The 22,814-nt window shown below is 47.0% G+C and overlaps 1 protein-coding gene across 2 annotated transcripts; it reads left to right on the top strand.

The window, feature by feature from the left end:
- The first annotated feature begins 516 nt into the window (after positions 1 to 516).
- On the top strand, positions 517 to 22,383 carry BSDC1 (BSD domain containing 1). 2 transcript variants are annotated; one of them, XM_074305371.1, is made up of 11 exons: positions 517 to 774; positions 2,312 to 2,372; positions 6,272 to 6,388; positions 6,974 to 7,141; positions 9,318 to 9,372; positions 9,965 to 10,080; positions 11,163 to 11,231; positions 11,350 to 11,428; positions 11,911 to 12,417; positions 20,015 to 20,118; positions 20,668 to 22,383. In XM_074305371.1, the coding sequence occupies exons 1-11, from the start codon at positions 731 to 733 to the stop codon at positions 20,698 to 20,700; spliced, it is 1,353 nt and encodes a 450-aa protein (XP_074161472.1). In that variant the 5' UTR covers positions 517 to 730; the 3' UTR covers positions 20,701 to 22,383. The 2 variants fall into 2 exon arrangements, with proteins under 2 accessions (XP_074161472.1, XP_074161473.1); XM_074305372.1 differs by lacking the exon at positions 517 to 774 and adding an exon at positions 1,451 to 1,535.
- Positions 22,384 to 22,814: the final 431 nt, after the last annotated feature.

Here is a 22,814-nt window from a genome sequence, read left to right as displayed (position 1 = left end):
CACAGACTCTGCCCTCTAGAGGTCCTAGTCCACCTGAGGAAAGAAGGCGTCACTCAGGTAGAGCCTTTCAAGTTACAAGTGCTTAATGGAAATTTGTTGAATAGAAAACATACACGCAGGAAAAATCCGTTTAGAGACCTGAGCCAGATGGAAAAGGCTTCCGGGAAAAGGTCACTTTGATCCAGACCTTGAAGGACTCAGATTCTTTACTGGAAAAGCACCTACTATATGCTAAGCAATGCTTGGGGACGAGAGGCTACTGATCAAATGCTAGTAAAGGGGATTCAGAGGGGTAAGGTTTCGAGGGCTGTTTTCTCTTTCCTCCTGACACCTAGTACCAGGCCTGGCAGATGGTATCAATCCAACAAGCGTTTATTCCGCTGCTGTGTGTCAGGCCCTGTGGTGGATGCTGAGAGAAAGAGAAAAAACAAGAAGATTGTCCACAAGACAAACCTAGATGCATGATAGATGGGTGTATGTAGTTTTATATACCCCATGCGCATGCGCACATACACGCAGCGCCCGCGGCCCAGCTTTCTAGTTAGAAACTTTTATCTCGAGAGCTGTCCCGGAAGGTAGCTGAAGATAGGGAGGGACGCTCCGGTCAGAAGCAGGGAGTCATCTGCATCCAGACGATAATAAAGCCCATGTGAGCGGATGAAGTCTCGGGAAGAGAACGGTCGGAGCAGTCTCCGGCAGAGCCCGCGGAGGCCCTTCCTGAGGAGCGGCTATGGAGAAAGGTCCGAGAAAGGAGCCCCGGCAGGAGCCGGACAGGTGAGGGGACGGGGGAGAGAGCCAGGAGAAAAGAGGGGGGGCAGGGCACGGAGAGAGCACGCGACGGAGCCCCCAAGAAGGCTGGAAGGGGCTGTTCCAGGCCAGCGGCGGGCAGGGCCCCCAAAAAGGCTGAGGACGGAGAGGGGACGGTCCGCTGCGACCCGGGCAGCTCGGGACCTAGAAGTTTCCTTTGGACTGAGGGAACCCGAGCCTAAATGATTGTTCAACTGAAGGGAATTGAATGGAAGAAACCGAAGAGGACGCGGCGGCCATCTCCGAGGGCCGCAGGGTGGTCTGGGGGAATCGGGGGGAAAGAACCCCAGTCAGTTTCCCAAAGAACTTCGGGTCCCCCAGCGCCTAAAGCTTCGGCTTCCTCTCGGAGTTACGCAGGGACCTGTAGCATTCAAGACTCCTCTCCTGGCTCCTCCCTCTCTCTCCGCCTGGCTCCTCCCTCTCTCTCTGCCTCCCCCTCCTCCTGCCCCCCCTCCTCCCTCTCCTCCTCCCCCTCCCCTCCTTCCTCTTTCTCCTCCGCCCGCCCTCTCTCATACCAGCCCTGTCGGAGGCCTGGGATTTCTGTCCCACGGAAGCCACCGTAGTGGGCGTTGGTGCTTCTTTGGGGCCGGGGGACGGAGTGAAGGAAGGTGGGTTGAACGAAAAGGGGTGGGGATTGGACCAAGGCTCGCGGGGATAGGCGGAGCCTAAATGGAGAGGTCAAAGGGCAGTAAATAGTGGTGATGTCAGGCGGGCAAGATGGCGGAAGGGTGAGATTTCCCCATCCCGGCGCCGGGGGCCCAGGGTCGGGCGGGGAGGCCAAGACGGAGGGCGGTGTATGGAGGCCGGAGAGGCCCAGTCCGTGGTCTCTGGAAAAGAGGCTGGGCCGGGCCGGGCGAGGGGCGCTCGGAGCAAAGAGTAGAGAGCTCTGAGAAAGGGAAATCGTGGCTAGGCTTAACGCCCCCCGCCTGCCCCGCCCACCCCAGATCCAGGTTCTGCCTCTCCCCAGCTGCGCGCTCACACCCCCCCAGTGCTCCTGTCCCCTCAGCCCAGGGCCCCCCAGCTATTCCCAACCCCCGGCCCAGGGAACAGTTCTGCTTGGCCCGGGAATCTTCGTCCCCGCCCCTCTAATTCCTGAAAATATTCCTGTCTTCCCGCTGCAAGGGGCACCTCATTTAGGGGGACAGTACTCCTGTCCCCCTAAATCCAGGAACACCCCCCCAGCGCCCCGCTTTCCCAAGGCCAGGCTCCGAGGAATTCCTGCCCTCAAGTGTCCTCACGTTCCTGACCCCGTTGTCCATGCTCCCCCATTTCTATTCTCCCAGTCCCCGGACTGACTCTGGGGTCCGCCCTGAGGGCGCCTCCCCTCTCCCCGCACTTCCCCTTTCCCAGGCGCGCATGTGGAATGTTCCTCTCCTTCGCGTTCTTGTCCCCCACACGCCTTGTCTCTGGACGCTTTGGAAATGGCCTCAGTGCCTTGGGGGGGGGGGGCGTGAGAAGGGCCTCCCCACACTTCCCTCGTTGAGATGTGCCCTTTCTTCCCCAGGGAGGACGGAGGCTGGTGGAGAAGCTGGCTGCAGCAGAGCTACCAGGTTGTCAAAGAGAAGGTAAAAGGGGCCAGGATCCTCTCCTTCCAGAGCGTCCCTGCGGAGAGGCCGGGAGCCTCCTTCCGCACTGCCCGGAAGTTGTGGCCCAGGCGGGGCCTTTTAGCCGTAGCGCATGTAGGGTTCTGGACCCCAAATCTCCGCCCCACAACAGCCCTGTTAGACAGCGGAAGGATGGTTGGGCCCACTTCATAGAGGACGGAGGAGCCTGAGAAGGGAAGTGGCCATGACTGGCACGGGCAGGTTTCATGGTTTTGGGGGCATGATAGAACCATTTCCCTTTTCCTCTCCTGTAAAATAGGGGGATGGACCAGGTAAGCTGTGTGTGATGCTACAGTTATTCATGGTCCCGGGTGCTATGTGGGGCACACAAAGACCGAGGATTGTCATTCCTCTCAAACAGTTGACTGAAAAGTGAGGAGAAACCACAAAAGCATCCAGTGGCGCGTGCCCAGGACCAGATGTATCACAAAGGAGGCAGTGAATGGGAAGGGGTAATCGACAGAGGCCTCCTCGTGGAAGAACTTGAGTTCGTCCTTAAACATCGGATAGGCTTCAGCTTGGAAAAGAGACATGAGCATTTTTTTTTTTTTAATAATAATAATAGCTTTTTGGTTTTCAAAATACATAGTTTCAAAACTAGTTTTCAACATTCACCCTTGCAAAACTTGTGTTCCAAATTTTCTTTCTCCCTCCCACCTGCCTTCTCCTAGACAGCAAGCCATGTGCTATAGGTTGAACATGTGCAATTAGAAGAGCATCTTAGGTAGAGACCGAGTATGGGTGAAGGCAAAAAAAAAGCCAGGAATGAGCCTGACATGTTCCTGGAGTAGTCAGTGGGCCAGTCTGTCTGGAGTGGACCATTTTTATGAAAGAGTAGCAGGGAGCAAATATTGGATAGATGGAATGATAGGGGTTAGAGCTAGGATTACACCTTGTACATCATCTAGTCTGTCCTCTCATTTTACAGATCCCTGAGGAAGCTGATATCTGAACCTGGGTCCTCTGACCCTCAGCTGCCTAGTGGCACTTAGGAGACTTGAAGTGGAGGAAGACAGACCCGAGTTCAAATTTCACCTCAGACAATTAGCTGTGAGACCCTGGGCAAGTCACTTTAAAGCCTCGGGTTCTTCATTTTAAAATGAAGATTATATGTATAGAAGAATTGCACATGGTTTAATACATATTGGATTACTTGGCATTTAGGGGAAGGGAGGGGAAAGGGAAGGAAAAAATTTGGAACCCAAGATTTTGCAAGGGTGAATGTTGAAAATTATCCATGCATATATCTTGAAAATAAAAAGCTTTAATTTTAAAAGGAGGGAGGGGACGATTATAATCACATCTACTTCCCAGCGTCGTTGTAAGAATCAAATGAAATATTTATAAGGTAGTCTCTGGCACATAGTAGGAGCTACATAAATGCTTGTTCCCTTCTTCCACTTCTTGACACTGCCATGTTACGCTTAAGATGCTAAGTGGCCCAATAATATGTACACTAATGCCATTCCAAAATACTTTATCAAAACTAGCTTCTGAGTTGACTATATGAAGTTAATTACTGTTTACTTAGGCAGAAGACAGGTAAGACCAGTTTTGTTTCTCCAAAACAGGTTTTACTTCCTGGGAGAAGGTAGCTTTTGGTTTGACTAAGTCTTCGCAGCATTTGTAATTGGTAAAGTGACCTTTGGCATTGATCCAGGCCCAGTCCCTGATTCTGTACTGAACTATGTCTGCTACTCTGGAGTAATAAATGATAGGATTCAATTTATAATAGGAGCCTTTGAGGTGCTTCCTTCCCATTTAAGAACATTTCCTGGAGATTGTGAAAAGCTGTAGTTCATTCATGCAGCAGCAGGGTAGGTTGCTTGTTAGTAGTGTCTTTAACTGTCTCTATTGCCCCCTGTCCTGAGCACTGTGTCGAGTACAGAGAAGACAAGACCTGGCCTTTGTGCTCTACCCTTGAGGAAGTCCTGATTTGAGATGAGAGATATCATATCCATTTGGAGATACAGAGTGTATCCTGAGGGAAGAGTTTCTAGAAAACCCATTTAAGTCCTTCAGAGTCTATGAAATAAGTGTAAATTATTGTAGTCTTACTTATTACATACATAATTTCTACGGAAATTATGGAATAAAAGAAATAGGTACAACATGTTAGAATTCCTCCTAGAAGGCTTGATGAAGGCTTGAAGAAACTCTGAGTCTGACCAGTGTAGGTGATCACATTAGCCGTTGAGATCAGCACAAACACACACACACACTCTCACTCTCACACGCACTACTTACCCACATACGTAACACACATACACACACACTTTTCAGGGTTTTGGAAAAAAAAAATGTATATATTTCATGCTCTACAACTGCTGAACTATGCAGTTTTTGTTGGGAAAAAGAAACCTAAAATGACTAATTGATTAACCAACTAAAAACCATTTCATTTTTCTATTGGTTTAAAATGAAAAATAGGAAAGTAGAAAAACTCAGTGAATCCTTACTGTTTGCTGTCCATGCTCATCACTTTAGTTTTTCATCAGTCAATAAAATTTACTCTTCCAAAAAAAAAAAAAAGAAAATTCTCCTTCATGCCGGACTTAAGTCTAGCCCAAGTTACAGGGTGCAGTCAGACTTCCTGTATCAAGTCACCAGAATGTTGGGTTTAGTCTCCAAGATGATGGGTTATGGGTGAGATTGGGATTAAGGGCCGGTCAGGGGGCAGCTACATGGTGCAGTGGACAGAACAGTGGTCCTGAAGTCAGGAGGACCTGAGCTCAAATCCAGCCTCAAAACACTTAACACTTCCTAGCTGTGTGACCCTGGGCAAATCACTTTACCCCAATTGTCCCACTCAAAAAAAAAAAAAATTTTTTTTTTAATTGTAAACATAGACTTCCAAATCAAGGGGCAAAAGACTATCTTGCTTCTAAGAGAGGACTAAATTCCTAGAGGAGTTAGTAAGGAAAGGACTTTTTAGTATTTAACAAGAGAACAACAAATTCCCTAGTGGAACTCACAATCAGGAGGAAGATGTTATTAAAGAGAAAACACCTCATAGAGAAGTTACTATTATAAAGAGTACAATGGCAGGCTAATCCTAAAAGGGATTTTGCATCCTACAAACAATTAGAAAAGATTTACTGTTTGAGCAGATCTTTGGTAGAGGACCTCCTGCTGGGGTAATCAAAAAATCCACTTGAACTAAAGGCCTACTCAAGGAAAAAAAGCCCACTTCAGCCTGAGATGATCCCATCTAGCCCCCTCCCAGCTTGCCTCAGAAAGTATTATAATCCTATCTGTACTTCAGGCTTTCTCTGCTAAGGCCTACTTTGATACCTAGGACCTCATCAGAACTGGTTTGAAATTAGAAGGAAATATGTGGAAATAGTGAAGGGAGAGTTGGGAGGTGAAAGCTTGAGGTTGAAGGGAATCCCTGTGGGCAATATGATGTTTGGGTACTTAGCTTTATTTAACAGCCAGGTGACTTCCAACTAATCACTTTTCCTTAACAATCCTGTCGTCTTGCTTTTTTAAGAATCAAAATAAAATCATAAACATTAAAAATGCATGTCATTATAATCATTGTTATTATTTGTTTGATTAGAGCATTGTTTCCAAGACAAGGTATTAGATAATAGAGAAACCTAATTGTGTGAATTTGGATTTTGATATGAGCCTGGAATTGTAATCTTCTGAAAATTGCCTCTGATATCTAAGTTCTAGTTTGAATTTTTGCTAGCTTGATTTGGTTAGTGAGCTCAGTGTTCAGATGCAAGAGTGTTTAGGAAAGTGGTCAATTGGGCCATAGGGGGTAAACTTGAGGGGAAAGGGAGAAAATAAGTAGAGAGACCCAGCAGCTTAAATTCTGTAGAAGTTGACCTTTGGTTTCCCATTCCCCACAGTCCTCAGAAGCCCTAGAATTCATGAAAAGAGACCTTACTGAATTCACTCAGGTGGTCCAGCATGACACAGCCTGCACCATCGCGGCCACTGCCAGTGTGGTCAAGGAAAAGCTGACTGTGAGTATCTTTGAAGCAGAGCCAACTGCTCTCCTCCCCTTGGGGAGGTTGCTGACCCCACATAGGTCCCCCCCTATCCCAGGACCTCACCTCATTTGGTCTCTATGAGCTATTCCCTTATTCTCACCTTACCTTATTGTGGCCTTATGCCCCTGACTGCTTCTGTGTGCCCCTTGGGCCACATGCCCTTTCTCTAGGAAATCCTTGTTCTTGTTGTTTGGGTGTTTGTTAGTTTGTGAGCAAAATCTCTGGACTTCAAGATGGCTTGGAGGACAGTTGGAGAGGCCTAGAAATGTCCTTCCATATTTCTTCCCCAAGCAGCTGTGACCTGGTTTGCCTTGAAGTTAAACCTGTTGCTTGTGATTGGCTGTTTGGAAACTTGCACAAACCCCTTGGCCAAACCTGAGCATGCATTTCTTCTCCCTTGTTCTTTTATGCCCTTTCTTTCCAGTCTTCACAGTCCCAGATGGTCACCAAGCCCCAGACTGGAAGGGTATTCCTCATTCTTTCTGTTCCTCTCATTCATTCATTTGCACTGTGGCTTTAAAACAAAACATCTCTACTCTTCCATTGATTTCTTTGCAGACTGAAGGTTCTTCAGGAGCAACAGAGAAGATGAAGAAGGGGCTATCTGACTTTCTTGGAGTGATCTCAGACACATTTGCCCCTTCTCCTGACAAAACCATTGATTGTGATGTTATCACCCTGATGGGCACACCTTCAGGAACAACCGAACTTTATGATAGTGCCAAGGTATGTGTCAGACCCCAGGAATCCCAGAGACAGTCTATGTGGAGTTAATATGTGTGGAGGGGAGAAGAGAGACATGAGAGAAAGAAATGGCATCTCCCCTCAGATATAACAATGTCTGGCAGGTCCTGCTCCATGGGACCTTGATGGGAATGTCAAGCTTCCCTCAAGATTTACAACATACTTTTTTCACAACCATCCTTAAAAGCAGGGAATAAAAGAATTATTCCTATTTTGCAAATGAAGAAACTGCATCTGCCAGAAGTTAAATGATTTACCAAAGATGGAGACATTGTTACTGACCTTAGAGAGTTCCTGCTACAAGAAAAAACAATCTATACTCTGAAAGTCCCCAGTGATAGGGGTCATAGTTGACATTTTTATCTTCGGTTTACAAGCTGCTTTTTATGTGAATTAGCTCATTGAATCCCCAGAGCAGCATGCTACCAGGAGGTAGTACTCCTACTTGGACGGATTGGTAATGGCTCAGGAGTCAGCCCTCCTTTCATCAGAAGATCATAGTTCATCATAGGTGTTTCTTGCCCTCTCTGGCTGCCTGTGGATCTTTGACAAAGGGTACACTCAACCATGCGAGATAGCTGGACTTAACCCATGAGCTCAGAATGTTTTTTATATGTTTATATACAGTAAAACCATTCTTATCTCCCTGCCTGCACAGAACCAGGTGGGAGGCCACATTTGGCCACCCAGTGGTAGCTTGTCAATTACTCTTTTTATTGATAAGGAAAGCAAGTGTTAAAAGAATGAGATGGATTCCCTAAGACTACCTAGCTGGCAAGCAGGGAAGCCAGGAATCAAACCAACATGCAATGTATTTTTTTCTTTATTTATTGTAAGGAATCTGAGACAAACCAAGAGTGTTAAAAGTAATTTGCTCAGGAAATTCACACAGTTAGTAAATATCTGAGTCAATATTTGAATAAATGCTGTGCTATGTAGCTACCTCTCAGGAGCTTTTTTAGAATAAAATACTGTCTAGTGATCTTGATTCCAGTAGCTCCTCATTCCTCAATAAAATTCCAATTCCTTTATCTTGGAATTCAAGTTAGATTTAGTTTCTAAGGATATACTGATTGCTGGGACCGACAACCTAATAGCATGCTAAGACCAGAGCTTCCTTTAGGCTAAACCAAATCAAGAACAATAGCTCTTGCCCCATGCTGTGTATGTTTCCACATTCCCACTTAATGCATTAGAGAGTGACTTGAGGACATAGCTGGTGGGAGAAATGTCTCCCTAAGCTAGTCATTAAAAAGCCCCAAGGCTCTTATGCTTAAAAATCAGTCCTTAAGTGCCTCCCTTGTCTTAAATTTAACCCCTTGAAGGCTCACTTTCCTCACTTGTCACTTAGGGTTAATAATCCAGGAATATACCATCTAAAGACTAATTATTTGAAGGCTTTGTGATTTCACTGGTTTGACATCTCCTGATCCTAATAACAAAGTCTCCACACCCTTGTCAATGATCTTCCTGAATCTCTGACTGAACAAAGTTCAGCCCCTGTTGACCAGCTTATCCTATGATGTTTGACAGAGTCCGTGACCACATCCTTGCCAAAGCCTCTGAGATTTTGGGCAAATCAAAGGCACAGTGGCCCTCTGGTAGAAGGGCAGTTAGAAGTTTGTGGCACAGACACTTGGATGAGGGACTGGGCATCTTGGTCAGGACGATTTTGTTTGGGCTATGCAAACCCTTGCTGGGCAGGCTCCTGGGCAGCCTTCAGAATCAGTCAAGGCTGTTAATAGAGTGATTCTCACATGTGCTGCCCATCACAGATTACAGAGAGCTTTCCCACAATGGCCTTGGGAAATGAACAATGGGAGCACTTCTTTTCCTATCCCCTTTTCTCAGATGAGGGAACTGAGACTCCCAAGAGGTGAAGTGGGAATGCCAAAACCAAGGCCTTCTAGCCCCCACGGTCAGAGGGTGGATTTGCCTCAACAATCTTACATGCTAACCTAGGGCCTCCCTGGGGAGTCAGAGAAAGCCTACCAGAACTTTCTCATGGATGCTCAGTGAAGGATGGAATATATGCTTCCTGAATGGTGGGTTCCCAGAGAGAACAAGAAGCAGACAATCGAAGTTTTTCAGGAAAGTTGGGGGGGAATTGCCCTGCTCCCTCTGAAGCTTATCTCACACCCTGTGCTTTTTGTGCCAGGCTCGTCTGTATAGCCTGCAGTCAGACCCAGCAACATACTGCAATGAGCCTGATGGTAAGTGAAAAGTGAGGGGATCATGGGAGCTATAGCACCCCCTCTGCATGCCCTATATAGAGATGGAGGAGCCAGTGTGCTGGCTGGAACTGGCTTCCTGTGCCCACATTGGTGACCAGCTCTGCTGCTCACTGCCCTGGAGCTCTTCCTCCGAATCACAGAATCATGGACCCAGAGCAGTGGAATAGCATGAAAAGAGTTTGGATCCCTTTGGTCTTTTACTGCTCAATGAACTTTTGTAGGCCTCAGTTTACTATGAGAGGGAGCTGGACCAGATGGCCTTCCTTTGGTTTTTGTGATCCCAGAGGTGACACAGGCCAGCCCCTCATTTTATAGAGGCAGGAATGCCCATTAAAGCACCACCTACTAAGGAAAATTACTCAGTTCCCTTCTCTTCCTTTTCACCCCTAGCCCCATGAACAATAAAGGCCATTTCCTTCCCTGTCTGTTTGCAGCCCTCTCAGACCCTTAGCATCTAATCCTGTGTTGTGTCTGGGTCTGTCTCCCTACTTGACCAAAGGGGATCTTTAGTGAAGTTTAAGCTCTATGAGGGCATGTTGCATTGTATCATCCTGTATCTGTCCCATTGCAGGGCCTCCAGAGCTATTTGACACCTGGCTATCTCAGTTCCATTTGGAGGAAAAGAAAGACGAAATCTCCAATCTGCTCATCAGCAGCCCCTCCATCCGGGCTCTCTATACTAAGATGGTGAGGAGTCCTTTGCAGTGGGATTGAACATGGCCAGTCCAGTGTAGGAGGTTCCTAGGCAGCCACTAGCAGAGCTAGCTGAGCCAGGTGTCAGGAAGCCACGGCTGGGAGCGTGGACTTGAACCAAAGGGCATAATCATTGTGAGCCAGACAGAGGCTATTGCCTTTCATCCACTCAGCAAACATTCAGCCCCTTTGTATAGAGACTTGATCTAAGTGCCAGGGGAGTGCCAGGTGCACAAAATGCAAGTCAGGCATTGACCCTCTTCTCATGAAGCTCATAATCTAGTACAGGGACCTGTGATTCACAGTATTAGGTGAGTGCATTAAGGAGTATAAAACAAAACGAAGTCAGAGATAGCCAGTGGAGAAGGGGAATCAAGGAAGACTTCATGGAGAATTAGGTTTGAGGCATTCTGCAGGTGAGGAGAAAAGTATAGGGCACATGGTGGGGGTAGTGAACTGTCTGATTTGGCTCCAATGCCCATCTTTGACATCTATTATGTCTCTTAAATGTACTTTTATATAACATAAGGCCGGAAACGTGACAATAAGTATGTGTTGAAAGCTAAGGTGTGCAAGAGTTTAGAGCAGGTGGAATATTAGATATGAAGTTTTCAACTTGACTCCATGAGAACTAGGGAACCAGTGAAAATGTATGAGCAGCCGGGGGTGGTGGTGCGCGCCTGTAATCCTAGCTACTCGGGAGGCTGAGGCTGGAGAATCGCTTGAGCCCAGGAGTTCTGGGCTGCCGTGTGCTATGCCAATCGGGTATCCCCACTAAGTTCAGCATCAATATGGTGACCCCCTGGGAACGGGAGACCACCAGGTTGCCTAAGGAGGGGTGAACCGGCCCAGGTCGGAAAATGTATGAGCAGAAGAATGACATGATTGCCTGATTGAGAATGAAAGGACTCCTCCAAGGGCTTGATGAAATTTCTCCTCTCCAAATGAAATGTTTAAGGGGTTCCACATTGTTTTAAAGCTTGCTGACAGGTATTGCCTGATACAAAAGGAGGGTAACAGCCCAAAAGAATCTTGGTACTTCTTCCCCTGTGATACAGACTTTCATGCTTCTCTAGGTCCCAGCAGCTGTTTCCCACTCAGAATTTTGGCACCGATATTTCTATAGGCTCCACCACTTAGAACAGGTATGTGCGTCCCTCCCTTCCAAGGATGGTGGGCAGAGTGTTGGTGGGTTAGGGAGAATGGAAGAAAGCACTGGGGGGAAGGCATCTTGACCCCCATATGTCTCTTCTCTTTCTCTAGGAAGAGGCGCGGAGGGATGCTCTAAAACAACGGGCAGAACAAAGTGTCTCTGAGGAGCCAGGCTGGGAGGAAGAGGAAGGTAAATGAAGAAGGGCTATATGACCAGATGTACCACCTGTCTGTAGTTAGATGCAAACACTAGGCATTTTGTTGTGCCATACTAAAGTGCTATTCTTCCTTCTTTAACTCACAGCTATGCAAAGAGCCACGAGCTCCCCAGAATTTTTAGATGAGACATAATCCCTACCCTCAAGGAGTTTATGGTGAAATAGTACATGACCAGTGTAGGATCGAGGTGCCAAGGACTGTTTGAGGTCTGAGGGCCAGACTGGGTTACTGGCTCCCTGAGGAGATAGCGTTTGAGTTTGGCTTTAAAGAAAATATGGGAATTCATCAGGTGAAGAAGAGGATGAGGGGCTTCTCAGCAAACTCGAATAGAAAACATAGGATTATAGCAGATGCTTTCTTTAAAATCCATGCTGGACACATGTTAGTTACATGTTGGGACCCTGTTCAGTCACAGTGTCAACCCCTTCTTTTCTCTCTCTATTTCCCCCATAGAAGGACCCTTGGCAACAGCTCAGATGAATGAGCAATCCCAAGAAGAGGGAAAAGCTGCCATATTGAACCCTGCCTCGGCTGTGAAGGGCCAGGCCAGCAGTCCTCAGAGTCCTTCTGAGGAGAGTCTGGGAGCTCTGGCTTCCCTCTCAGCAGAGGTCACCCCTTCGGAAAGCAGCGAGAGCGTCTCTCTTGTGACCCAGGTCATCAACCCTGCTTTTACACCTGAAGCCCCAACACCGGTGCAGACAGCCCCTGCTAAGGACCTCTCCCAAAAGCTTTTGGAAGCCACTTTAGAAGACCAAGTTCCCACAGCTGACACAGGAGAGACAGGCCCACCTCCCGTGGAACGGCCCAAGCTTTCAGCTCCTCCTGGGCGTCCAAGCAGCTCTGAGCCCAAGCCAGTGATCAGAGTAGAGACTCTGAGAGAGGAGGGACCAACAGATTTACGGGTGTTTGAATTGAACTCAGACAGTGGGAAGTCTACGCCTTCCAACAATGGCAAGAAAGGTGGGTCTCACAGGCCTAGGAGGGAGTTGGAAGGGGGGGGTGATTGGGAGTGTCCTTCAATCTTACTGAGCCATCCTCCTTAATTAGGGCTAGATCTCAGCTGCCTCTTACTGGCTTTGAACAGTTCTCACTGAGAACTGAGAGCTGTCACTTGGCAGCATCTGTGATGGTATCAGCTGTGGAGACACCATTATAAGGGCGGTAATCAAGGATAAGGTGAAGAAAGAAAAGGATTTAGCCAAGAGTCACCCGATCTCATAGTGTATTCATCCAGAGCTAAATAGCCCTTCTAGGGGATACAAGTCAGAATCAGGACCTTATAGGGTAGCTGAGGAGGTCAAAGGCTATCTGTCTCTTCCCTTCTCCTACCAGTTAATGTGTGAATTTAGGTGCTTGCTCAATAGTATCCTGCACTCTCTTCAGTCTCGAAGTATAACAAAAGTTTAATTCCTTCCAACTCTAAATTCTACCATCCTAAATTTGTGGAAGGAAGAAATGTGTAAGAGTCCCAGTAACAGTAACATTTCAGTAGCAATATAAGAATAATTGGGGAAAATTGCAGGTAGTGTGAGACTTTAGCTTCAAGAATAGTGTAATTTGCAGAGAAATGGTGAAGGTGTTTTAAACTGGAGGAATGTCCTGACAGAGAAGGGGATGGGAACCAGAGGACTACATTTGGGGGAACAGTGAAGAGATCAGCCCGTGAAAGGCTGCCCTAGGGGAAAGGGACACTAGTCCAGGAGTCAGCTGCATCATGGGAATCTTAGAATTAAGTTCTTTTCTTACACTGAGCCTCAGTTTTCTACTTTGCAGTTTCCTTTGATAGTTACTAGTCTATCTCTTAGTATTTTTAGTATTTTGTATTTATTATTTAGTATTATTAGTATTTTGCAGACTTTAAAGTCCTATGTAAATGCTAAAAATTATTTTTATTATTACTATTATCCTCTGGGAGATAATGGTCCTTCAGATATTTGAAGACAGTTATGTTTGCAGAAGAAATCTCTTTGTTAAGCTAAATATCCTTAAGAAATGAACTCAGGGCAGCTAGGTGGTGCAGTGAATCGAGTCAGGTTCAAATCTGGCCCCCAACCGATACTAGCTGCATGACCCTGGGCTAGTCACCTAACCTCAATATCCTCAAAAAAAGAAAAGAAAGTAGCTCAAGGTCCTTTACCACCTTGGCCATTCCTTCTGGTTGTTTTTCTTTCTAAAACATGGCCAGAACAGAATACAGAATTACCGATGTGGCTGCTCAGGGCAGGGCAAAGGGGGTGAAGGGACTGCCCCTTCCTCCTTCCTGAAATGAGCTTTCTTCCTTCTCAAAGCTTTGTGAAGGTCTAGGAGTCTTCTATGTGCCAGGCACCATGCTAAGTGCTGGCGGTACTAGGACAAGCAAGAAGAAAGAGAATCCCTGTCCTGCCAGCATATGAAGGGGGGGGTGGGGCGGGGAGGGGGAGCAGCATAGCCAGGGGAGGCGAGAAGCAGGGACGGGACAGCCAGGGCCGGATGCTGGAAAGCTTTGACTGGCTGCCGGGAGGATGTTCCCAGAGGCTGGGGGGGGGGGGGGGGGACAAAGAGGCTCCAGGGAGGGCTGTTCTAGGTCGTGGACAGGAAGGAGTGGAGGGTGCTGGGGTGCTTGGAGCCCTCTCTGTCCAGGCCCTCAACAGGCCTGCAGCTCACCAGCTGGGCCCAGAGGGCTTGGTTGGGCCTTACCAGGCTGCACTTTACTCAATGTCCACATCATCTGCTGGGATAAAACCAGCTGTTTCAGTTTTATTGCACCCTCTCCCCATGAGTGTAGCCACCAGGTGGCATCAGAAGACTCAGAGTGGGCCTGGAGTCTAGAAGATTTGAGTTCAGATTTCATCTCAAATCCTTACTGTAGGGCAGGTCTGCCAGTCTCAGTTTCCTCAACTGTAAAATGGGGGTAGCAACAGCATTCACCTCCCAGCGGTGATGTGAAGGTCAAATGGGTCCTTTGTAAAATGCTATGGAAATGCTTCCTCTCCCCTCCCCCCCAAGAGGGTGATGTCAGTTCCCTGGTCTCCCCCTATCTCTATCTCAACCTTCATGAAATGACTGCCTTTATTCCCCTGGGGAATTGTGTGAGGGATGAGGCAGATTGCCATAGAAGAGAGAAGGCTGGGTTTTGTCAGGAGATCCGGATCTGAATTCTCATGACTATTTGCTAGTATTGAGCAAATTAATTCACTTCTCAGAGGTTCATTTTCTTTATCTGAAAAACCAGAGTCTTGCAGTTAATGAAGGTTCTATCTAGCCCTAAGTCTTTGGTGAGCCTGTGATGAAACCTCTTAAAATCCTTTCCAGCTCTAATATTCAGCAAACATTAAGTCATGACTGTGTGTAAGACTTAGCATTGCAAACACACAACCAGCTCTTAGGAAACCTCCAGTCTGATGAAAGGTCCCCAAGGGACTCTGATAGAAGGGAGCAAAACTAGAGATTGAAGCAAAGTGCGTGGAGAAATCACTCAAGGGAGAAGGGCTGCCTTCACCTTTGAGTGGGGGCATGATCTCCACGCTGGGCCATAGAGGGAAGGTCAAGAAGGGCATGGGAGATGGCACAGGATAGAGCTGGTCCACCAAGGGAAGAAAAGAATAACTGAAAAAGCTGCACCACGTTCTGGGCAACCTTGAAGGCTAGTCAGGAGTTGAATTGCTGAAAAAGTTGGAAAATCAAGCTTTATTCACGAGATAACAAGGAGCTAAAAGGGGGTGCTGATTTGAGGAGTGACATCAGTAGAATCGGTGTTTTTGGAAGATTCCTCTGCAGTAACATGAAGGATAGATTAGAGGAAGTCCCTTGAGGACAGGCTGCTAATTTTCAGTTTGTCTCTAAAGCAGAAGGCCTTCTCTGTTCCATTTTCTTGGATCCGTTGTCCTCTTCAGTCTTCTCTTTCTTGAGGCTCTAGCTTTTTCTGCCTTTTCCTTTCCTAATAAACACCCCCTGGAACCTCCATTCTTTTGCCATTATGGAAAGTTAATTCCAAAGGCATGAAATCCCTGACCACTTCAGCAGCGCCATGCTTGTGTTCTCATGGTGTGCCATGCTAGACCCTGGTTGTACTGGAGAGGGGCTCCATGCCAGTCAGGACCCTCACTGCTCCTCAGGAATCTTTTTATGCTTCAATTCACCCACGTTTCAAACCCTTCTTCTCTTCTCAAGACCCTCAGAGGACACACTCTCTGCTCATTGCCACCGTAGTTTCTGCTTTGCTGACACAATTGAAGGAACCCGGTCAGCCTTTCTGGACCCTTTGGCATTGCCTCCCCTTTCCCAGCAGCCTGCATTTTTTCAGGCTCTCCTCAGCCCAGGTGCTTTCCCAGCTCACCTCTGCCCCTTTTCAGGGTTTGGTTCAGCTTCCTCCTCCTCCTCCTCAGGACCTTTCTCTTAGCTCCTAGTGCTACTTCCCCTCCCTAAATGGTTACAGGAAGTTCACCTCCAGGATAAGGTGAACTCCTTGAGGACAGAGACTGTTCATATCACCTTCCTAGCTCAGGGAATGGCACCTAGGAGGCAAATTATTAGTAAAGGCTTCCCCTGACCTCGTTCTGTCTTCTTTTCTTTCGGTGGTTCAGCCAAGGCCCGTAATTGTGCTCCTGATCCAGTTTCCCTCCAGTGCCCCTGCAGTGAGTCTCATTTTTACCCTGTTTCCTGACTCTCTCCCTGCTAGATACAAATGTGTCTAGGTTTCCTCTATTCATTCACTCTTGTGAGTTCACTGCCAAACTCATAGAGGAAAAAAAAGAAAAACACCTATACTTGTAGCCACTTGCCTATCTTCTGCTCACCCTTTTTCATTCCCTGGCTTCCAGTCCTACTCCATCTAAAACTGCTTTCTCCAAAATACCTGTGATCATCATGATTGTTGAATGCACTGACCTTTTCTCAATTCCCCCCGGCATATCTCTTGGTTGTGGACATTTACTAAACACTTAATTTATTAAAACAAGACACAGGCACTGGCTAAGTCCTGAGGTTATAGAATAAGACAAAAACAGCCTCTCCCCTCCAGGAGGTCACAATCTTAAGAGGGAGGCTTGTATGAATAGATGAAAGGTAATCCTAGACTAAAGACACTATTAATAGCTAACATTTCTATAGCATTGTAAGGTTGGCAAAGTGCTTTACAAATACCTCATTTGATCTTCACCACACCTCTGGAAGAGAGGTGCTATTATTCTCTCCATTTTATGGCCTTTCTGAGATTGAGAGAGGCTGGTGACTTGTCCAGTAAGCACCTCTGAAACAGGATTCGACCTCAGTCTTCGATTCCAAAGTCCCTTGTAGCACTAGAAGCCAGGAAAGCCTTCCTCCAAAAGATGGACTTTGAGCTATGGAGTCCAGTCATAGTGTGATTTTAGGGAAATGCCAAGGTGGCTTATGGCTGGATTGTAGAGTATGGAGAGAGAAATAAAGACTCAGAAGACAAGAGGAGGAAGGGGCCTGGTTGTACAGCTTGAAGTACCAAATGGAGGATTTTATATTTTGTCCTGGTGGTAATAGGGAGTCATTTGAATTGACTAATGTTGTCAGTGATTTTTCACTTGAGAAAAATCACTCGAACTGAATGGAGAATATGGAGAAGCGAGGAGAGAGACTAGAGAGCAGGAAACCAATTAGAAGAACCACTTAGAAAGCTATTGTAATAATCCAGGAAAGAGATGATGAGGGCCTGAACTAGCTTAAAGAGAGAAGGGGGTGTTGTAAAGGAAGAAATTATTAGAATCCTTCTTTGGACATACTTGAGTTTGTGCTGCCTATTGGATATAAAATTTGAGTTGTCCAAAAAGACAGGACACCTCCCTCCTCCTCTGTCCCCTCCCCCCAGCTCAGAAAATAGTGAGAAAGAGCACCCCTGGTGCTGAATTGTGTCTCTTCCACAGCCTTTTGTAGCAGCATCCTGATTGTTCTCCTACTCTCTGAGTGCCTTCACCTCCTTACTGCCTGACCATCTGTCTCCTTCCCACTATCAGGGATGTCCTCCAAGACTGTGTCTTTTTTCTTAGTGACCAGATCATCCCAGATCTCCTAAATAACAGCTAGAACTATAATCTTCATCTATAGTCATCTATATGATGTAGACTATAGTCTGCATCACCTACTACACATTTCCTTGGTGTGTTCCCCTAGTATTTGAAACTCAGTATATATCAAGTCTTAGTATTACTAGGACTCACATAATCTTCCCCCACCAAACCTGTCTTCCCCATCTCCCTCCAAAAACTTCCTTTCTGCTATCCTGACAGAACCATTCTTCTGCTTATCCAATTTAACATCCTAGAAGTCATTCTTTACACTTTCCTTCCCCTCACTCCCCATATCCATTCAGTTGCCAAGTCCTGTCAATTCTGTCTCCACAGTATCTCTCAAATCCATGTCCATCTCATTCCTGAAGTCTCCTGAGCTTGCTTCGGCTCTTATTTCTTCTTGCCTAGACCATTGCAGTAGTCTATTAGTGGTTCTGCTTCCCTACAATTAATTTTCCCTAACTGCCAAAATCATCGCAGAGGATCTGAGGTAAAGCTAGAGAGGACTTTGGAGGTGACACCCAGCCTTCATGACTTTGGCAACTTAACTTCTCTGTCCCTCAGTTTCCTAATTGATAAATGAAGGGATTGGATCTTTAGGGCCCTCTGCAGCTATATCTATAATCACCTTCTGTTCAAAAATATGTCCTAGCTGGCTCTGTCACCTGTAAAATGCATTTGAAGCCTACCATGGTCTGATCTCTGCACTCTTTCCCATCTTTTTTCCATGTGACTATTCTTCAAGTACTGTACATTCAACTCAAGAGACAACCCTGCTGTAGCCCAAGTTTTTCATCACATGGCTCTACGTGGTTGTTCCCCTGCCTTACAACTTAAGTCCTCCTTACCTTACCTCCTTAGAATCCCTAGATTCCAAGTTATTCCTCTTGCTCCAAGGTCTTATCTTCCCCATTTTTAAGTAACATTCTTTTGCTAGTTCCTGAAGTTGCTGCTACTATATTCCTCTCCAAATTATCTTGTATTTACTTTTAAATAATAATTTTATGTGTTTTCCAATAGAATATAACCTGTTTGAGGGCAGGGCTGTTTTGGGGTTTGTCTTTATATGACCAGTGCTTGGTAAGCATTTAAATGTGGACGGAAGGATTAGTTAGGAGGATCTTATAGTTGAGGTCTTGACCATTCCAAGCCATTTTGCTATTCCTAATATAAGGAGAATCCCAGAATCCCCTATTTCCTGTGGGTCTTCCATATCTAGCCTTCAGCAGTAAGAGCTTTAAATATGGGAAGATGTCTGTAGTTAGCCCATTTCGGTCAGAAGTCAAGCCCCTGATAAAAAAGACCTAGAAAGCCAAACTACCCACACTCCTTACCCCATGTGCAGATAGTGAACTGCAGAAGAGTGCTCAGGAGGAATCAAGAAGTGTTCCTCTACCCCCAACCTTTCCTGGCAATTGAAAATCTCAGCCTCCAGACTGACTTGCTACATTGATCCTTGTCTGTATTTTCCTTAATTTTTAGTATCTTCTTTGTACAATCCAATGGCATAGCATGTAAAGTTAGACCTATTATTTCATCTCCATACTTTCCCAAACTCAAATCATATATTTCTAACTGACTGCTAGGCATATTTAGTCTGGAGAAGAGAACACTAAGACAAAATAATTTTAAAGGATGTCATGGGAAGAGGCATTTTCTAGTTGCCTTCAGAAACTGGAATTAGGGGCTGATGAAGGAAGTTGAATAGAGTGGATTTTCAATCCAAAGGCTTCCAAAAGAAGACAGTAAGCTTCTCCTTATCACCGTCCTTGTCAGTGATATCACAATAGATGATATGGGTTGAACTAGTTATTAGGTGACCTCAAGAGTTTCCTTCAAGCTCTGATGTAATGGACTTTAAGATCCTTTTTTTAGCCCCACATCTGTGATCCCACAATTCTATTTGTATCTTACTGAGTGAATATATAGGGTGAAAGAGCTTAAAAATATTTGGTGCTTGGTATTTAGAACTGGAAAGCACCTTACAGATTATCTGTCCAAATGTTGCTTATTATCAGACACCCAAATTCATCAGATGCTATCTGGTGTCCCCCAACTCCCCTGATATAGATGGTCAAAAAAAATAGTACTGATAATAGTCACTGATATTTATATAGCACTCCAAAGTTTGCCAAAGACTTTGCAGCCAGTATCTCATTTGAGTTTCACAACCACCCTATGAAATAAGTACTACAAATATTATCAGTACCATTTTGCAGACCAGGAAATAGGCCAAAACAGATTGTGTAATTTATCCAAGATTACATAGCTAATGATTGAAGTGGGATTCAAACCCAAGTTCTCCTGATTCCAAGCTCAGTGCACTAGCCATTAGGCTAGTTTGGTGCACCCAAGATCATTCTTGGTTTTTAGGTTGGGGAAGATGTGCATCCCTTTAAATCCCAGAAGTCTCTAGTCCAAAGGAATGGGTTCTAGGAAATGACAAACATTTAAGAATGTTCTGGGTCACTGAGGCAAGTTGGAGCTCCCTTTAGGGTAGGCTTTAGCTCCAAGCCTTCCTTTTGTCTTTGGTTTGGTTTTAGGTTCCAGTACTGACATCAGTGAAGACTGGGAGAAGGACTTTGATCTGGACATGACTGAGGAAGAGGTGCAGCTGGCTCTGTCCAAAGCTGATGGATCTGGAGAGGTGAGGCTGTGCTCGCTAGGGAAGGGCCCTCCAGCAAAAGCCAACCCACCTTCCTCTTCTCCCTTCCCTGCCCACAAAGTCGGCTAGCCTGGGGCTAAAAGGATGTTTCCCTGTCCATCCCTGGCATGGCAGCTACAGAGCTGAGGCCACCAAGGACCCAGCCCGCCTCAGAAGTCTAGCACCCTTCTCTCCTTCATTCAGAGAGCGGCAGTCTGCCCGGCGGGGAGGGGGGTACAACATGGGACCCCGACACTGAGCTGTCCCGCTCCCCTCCAGGTGAATGTGGCTGACAGTGTGAGGTCTAGTGGGCTCAGTGGCACAAATGTACTTCAGGGATTCTGGCAGGAGAGGCAGAAAAAGTCAGCTGACAGAGTCTGTACTGCCAGTGAGGAGGGGACAGCCTCTTGGGTCAATCCCAATTCCTGGTCTTCAGGAGGTCCAAAGGTGCACGGCCCAGCCCCCTCAGGCGGGTGGTTTGGGGATGGGTTGGAGTCAAAAAAGTTCAGACACATGGATGGTTTTTGTTCTCTCCCCCACCCCTCTCTGCAGCTGGAAGACGTGGAGTGGGAGGACTGGGAATGAGATGGGGGAGCTTGGAGAAAGCAGCCCCTCCATGCAGGCCCCCAGCCCCTTGTCAGCCCGCTCCTGGACGGTGCCCCAGACACTCCTCCATCTACCCTGTGCTGTCTGCTCCATCTTCTGAGTACAACCCACGCCCCCTCCTGGAAGGGAGGCCTTTCCACAGGGCTCTTCCAGAAAGGACCTCCCTGAGGCCAGACCGTGTCTTGTGACCCGTGCCAATTCTCGGGGTGGGGGGGACCCCCTCTGAAGAGCCCGTATTACTCTGCTATAACCCCACTGCCCCTGGGCAGGCCCTACAGCGGCATCTTCTCCACCCGCCTGCTTGTGGGGGGAGCCATATCTACAGCCACTTTTGAGTCTGAGCCCCCAGTGGTGCCCTCTGCTCTCCTCCATGTCCTGTCTTTGAGCTCAAAGAGACGAAGGGACAACTTGTGAAAGCCCCCATCCTGCCTTAGGTCCACTTCCATCTCTCCCCGAGCAGCTACTTTACCTCCGTCATGTCTTTCCCCACCCTACCATAGGTGGCCTTCTTTGTCTGACTGCTGGCTGGGGGAGTGAAGGGGCTGATATCAGGACGATGTCAATGTTGGCTTGTCCTCTGGGGAACGAGGGGGGCCATGACCATGTCATAGGGGACGCCTCTTCCCTTGCCAGGCCTTTTCTTCTCTGTTCATAAGGCTCAAGTGATCTTTGTCTTTCAGATTCTAAGTGAGTGCTATAGTAGAGATTGGGACCAGTGCTGCCCCCCCTCCATCACCACGATCCCGGTATTTCAGTCCCCTCTCCCAGTGCCTCTTGTACAGCACCTGCTTCTCAGACCTGTGGGAGCTGGGATAGTCACAGGCCTTTGGGTCTGTGAGGCCCGTGCTCTCCTTGCATTTCTTGCTCTGTCTCTCCTGCTGCCTGAGCCAAGAGCAGCAGCCTTCAAGCTTTTCTCTTGCTCTTTGGTTGGGGGTGGATGGACCGTCTCCAGTCCCTTTCCTTGGGAGTCTAGGAAACACACCATGTGGAATGTAACTGCTTCACAAGCAGGATAGAAGGTCAGTGTCTGAGAACCCTTTTCCAGCCTTCGTTGGATAAGCCATGAGATCCCCTCCCCTTCTCCCCCATTGCTTCTCTTTGGGGCATGTGTTGTGGGGCAGGCCCAGGCTCATCTGCTCCTGCCTCCTGACATGTGGCTAGCGTGGATTTTTTCTCTCTCCTCTGGTGTCCATGGATCTGGGGAAGGCTTCTGTGTGTATTCATTCTCTTTGCCTCCTTCTCTGGGTGGGGAAGAGCTTGCTGGGGTTCCTGAACACTCTTGTGCTGTTTCCAGGTGCTGTTTCCAGGCTAGTGTGTCTAACCACCATTTTAAAAGGGTCAGCGTCATGGGATAAGGGGAGGGTGGCAATCAGTCATGTTCATCAAGAAAGTCAAGTTGGGGAAAATGCTGAATCTTTCTCGGGGGTGGGGGTGGAGGTATTCTCTTTGTAATGTTTAGTTTAACCTTTTTGGTTGTTTGTGCAATATTATATATTTTAAATTATAATGCATCTCCCCAGAGCATTTTGTAGCTGGGAAGAAAAAAAAAAAAAAAGATTCTAACAGCTGTTAGTTTTGTAATTTAAAAATCCCACAAAGAAACTTTGTCCTGAACCTTTTGCAGACTTGCAGTTAACAGCTATTAAAAGACATTCAACATTAGCCAGAGGTGTTTGGGCCTTTGTTCTTGTCACACTTCCTGGTCATGCTTGGGGGGAAGCTATGGGCCCAGCCCCACAACAGCATTCCATTGTGGCCAGTGGTTGGAAGAGCCCCCAACTCCCCCCCCAATCTCCCACCCCTTGGCATTTTTTTGAAGCTAAGCTAGCACTCTGGACTGGGGACCCTGAGTTGAAGGGGACGGTGGCCTGCCAGGGCCCATTCAATATACTGCCCAAGAGGCAGGCACCTGGCTGTCACTGAGACAAGGAGTCAAGAGGCCTTTTCTGCATTATTCCCAATGCTTCTGCTTTTATTTGGAAAGGAAGTTGCAACAACGGCGTAGATCCAATAGTTCTCCTGGTAACTTTTTTCCTCCTCCTCCTCCTCCCCTAGGTGTGTGCTTCTGGGGTCTATTTAATTTACTTTAAAAC

The sequence above is a fragment of the Sminthopsis crassicaudata genome, chromosome 3 (genome assembly GCF_048593235.1).
Source record: "Sminthopsis crassicaudata isolate SCR6 chromosome 3, ASM4859323v1, whole genome shotgun sequence".
Taxonomy (NCBI): Eukaryota; Metazoa; Chordata; class Mammalia; order Dasyuromorphia; family Dasyuridae; genus Sminthopsis; species Sminthopsis crassicaudata.
This window is presented reverse-complemented; position numbering and strand designations above follow the sequence as displayed.

What these genes read in the sequence shown, in the direction of transcription:
- BSDC1 (XM_074305371.1), top strand. Translation starts at nt 731, where the DNA reads ATGGAGAAAGGTCCGAGAAAGGAGCCCCGGCAGGAGCCGGACAG. An exon ending in ATACTGCAATGAGCCTGATG is followed by an intron (nt 9,373 to 9,964) that starts GTAAGTGAAAAG and finishes GTCCCATTGCAG; the next exon opens with GGCCTCCAGAGCTATTTGAC. An exon ending in TTCCAACAATGGCAAGAAAG is followed by an intron (nt 12,418 to 20,014) that starts GTGGGTCTCACA and finishes GTTTGGTTTTAG; the next exon opens with GTTCCAGTACTGACATCAGT.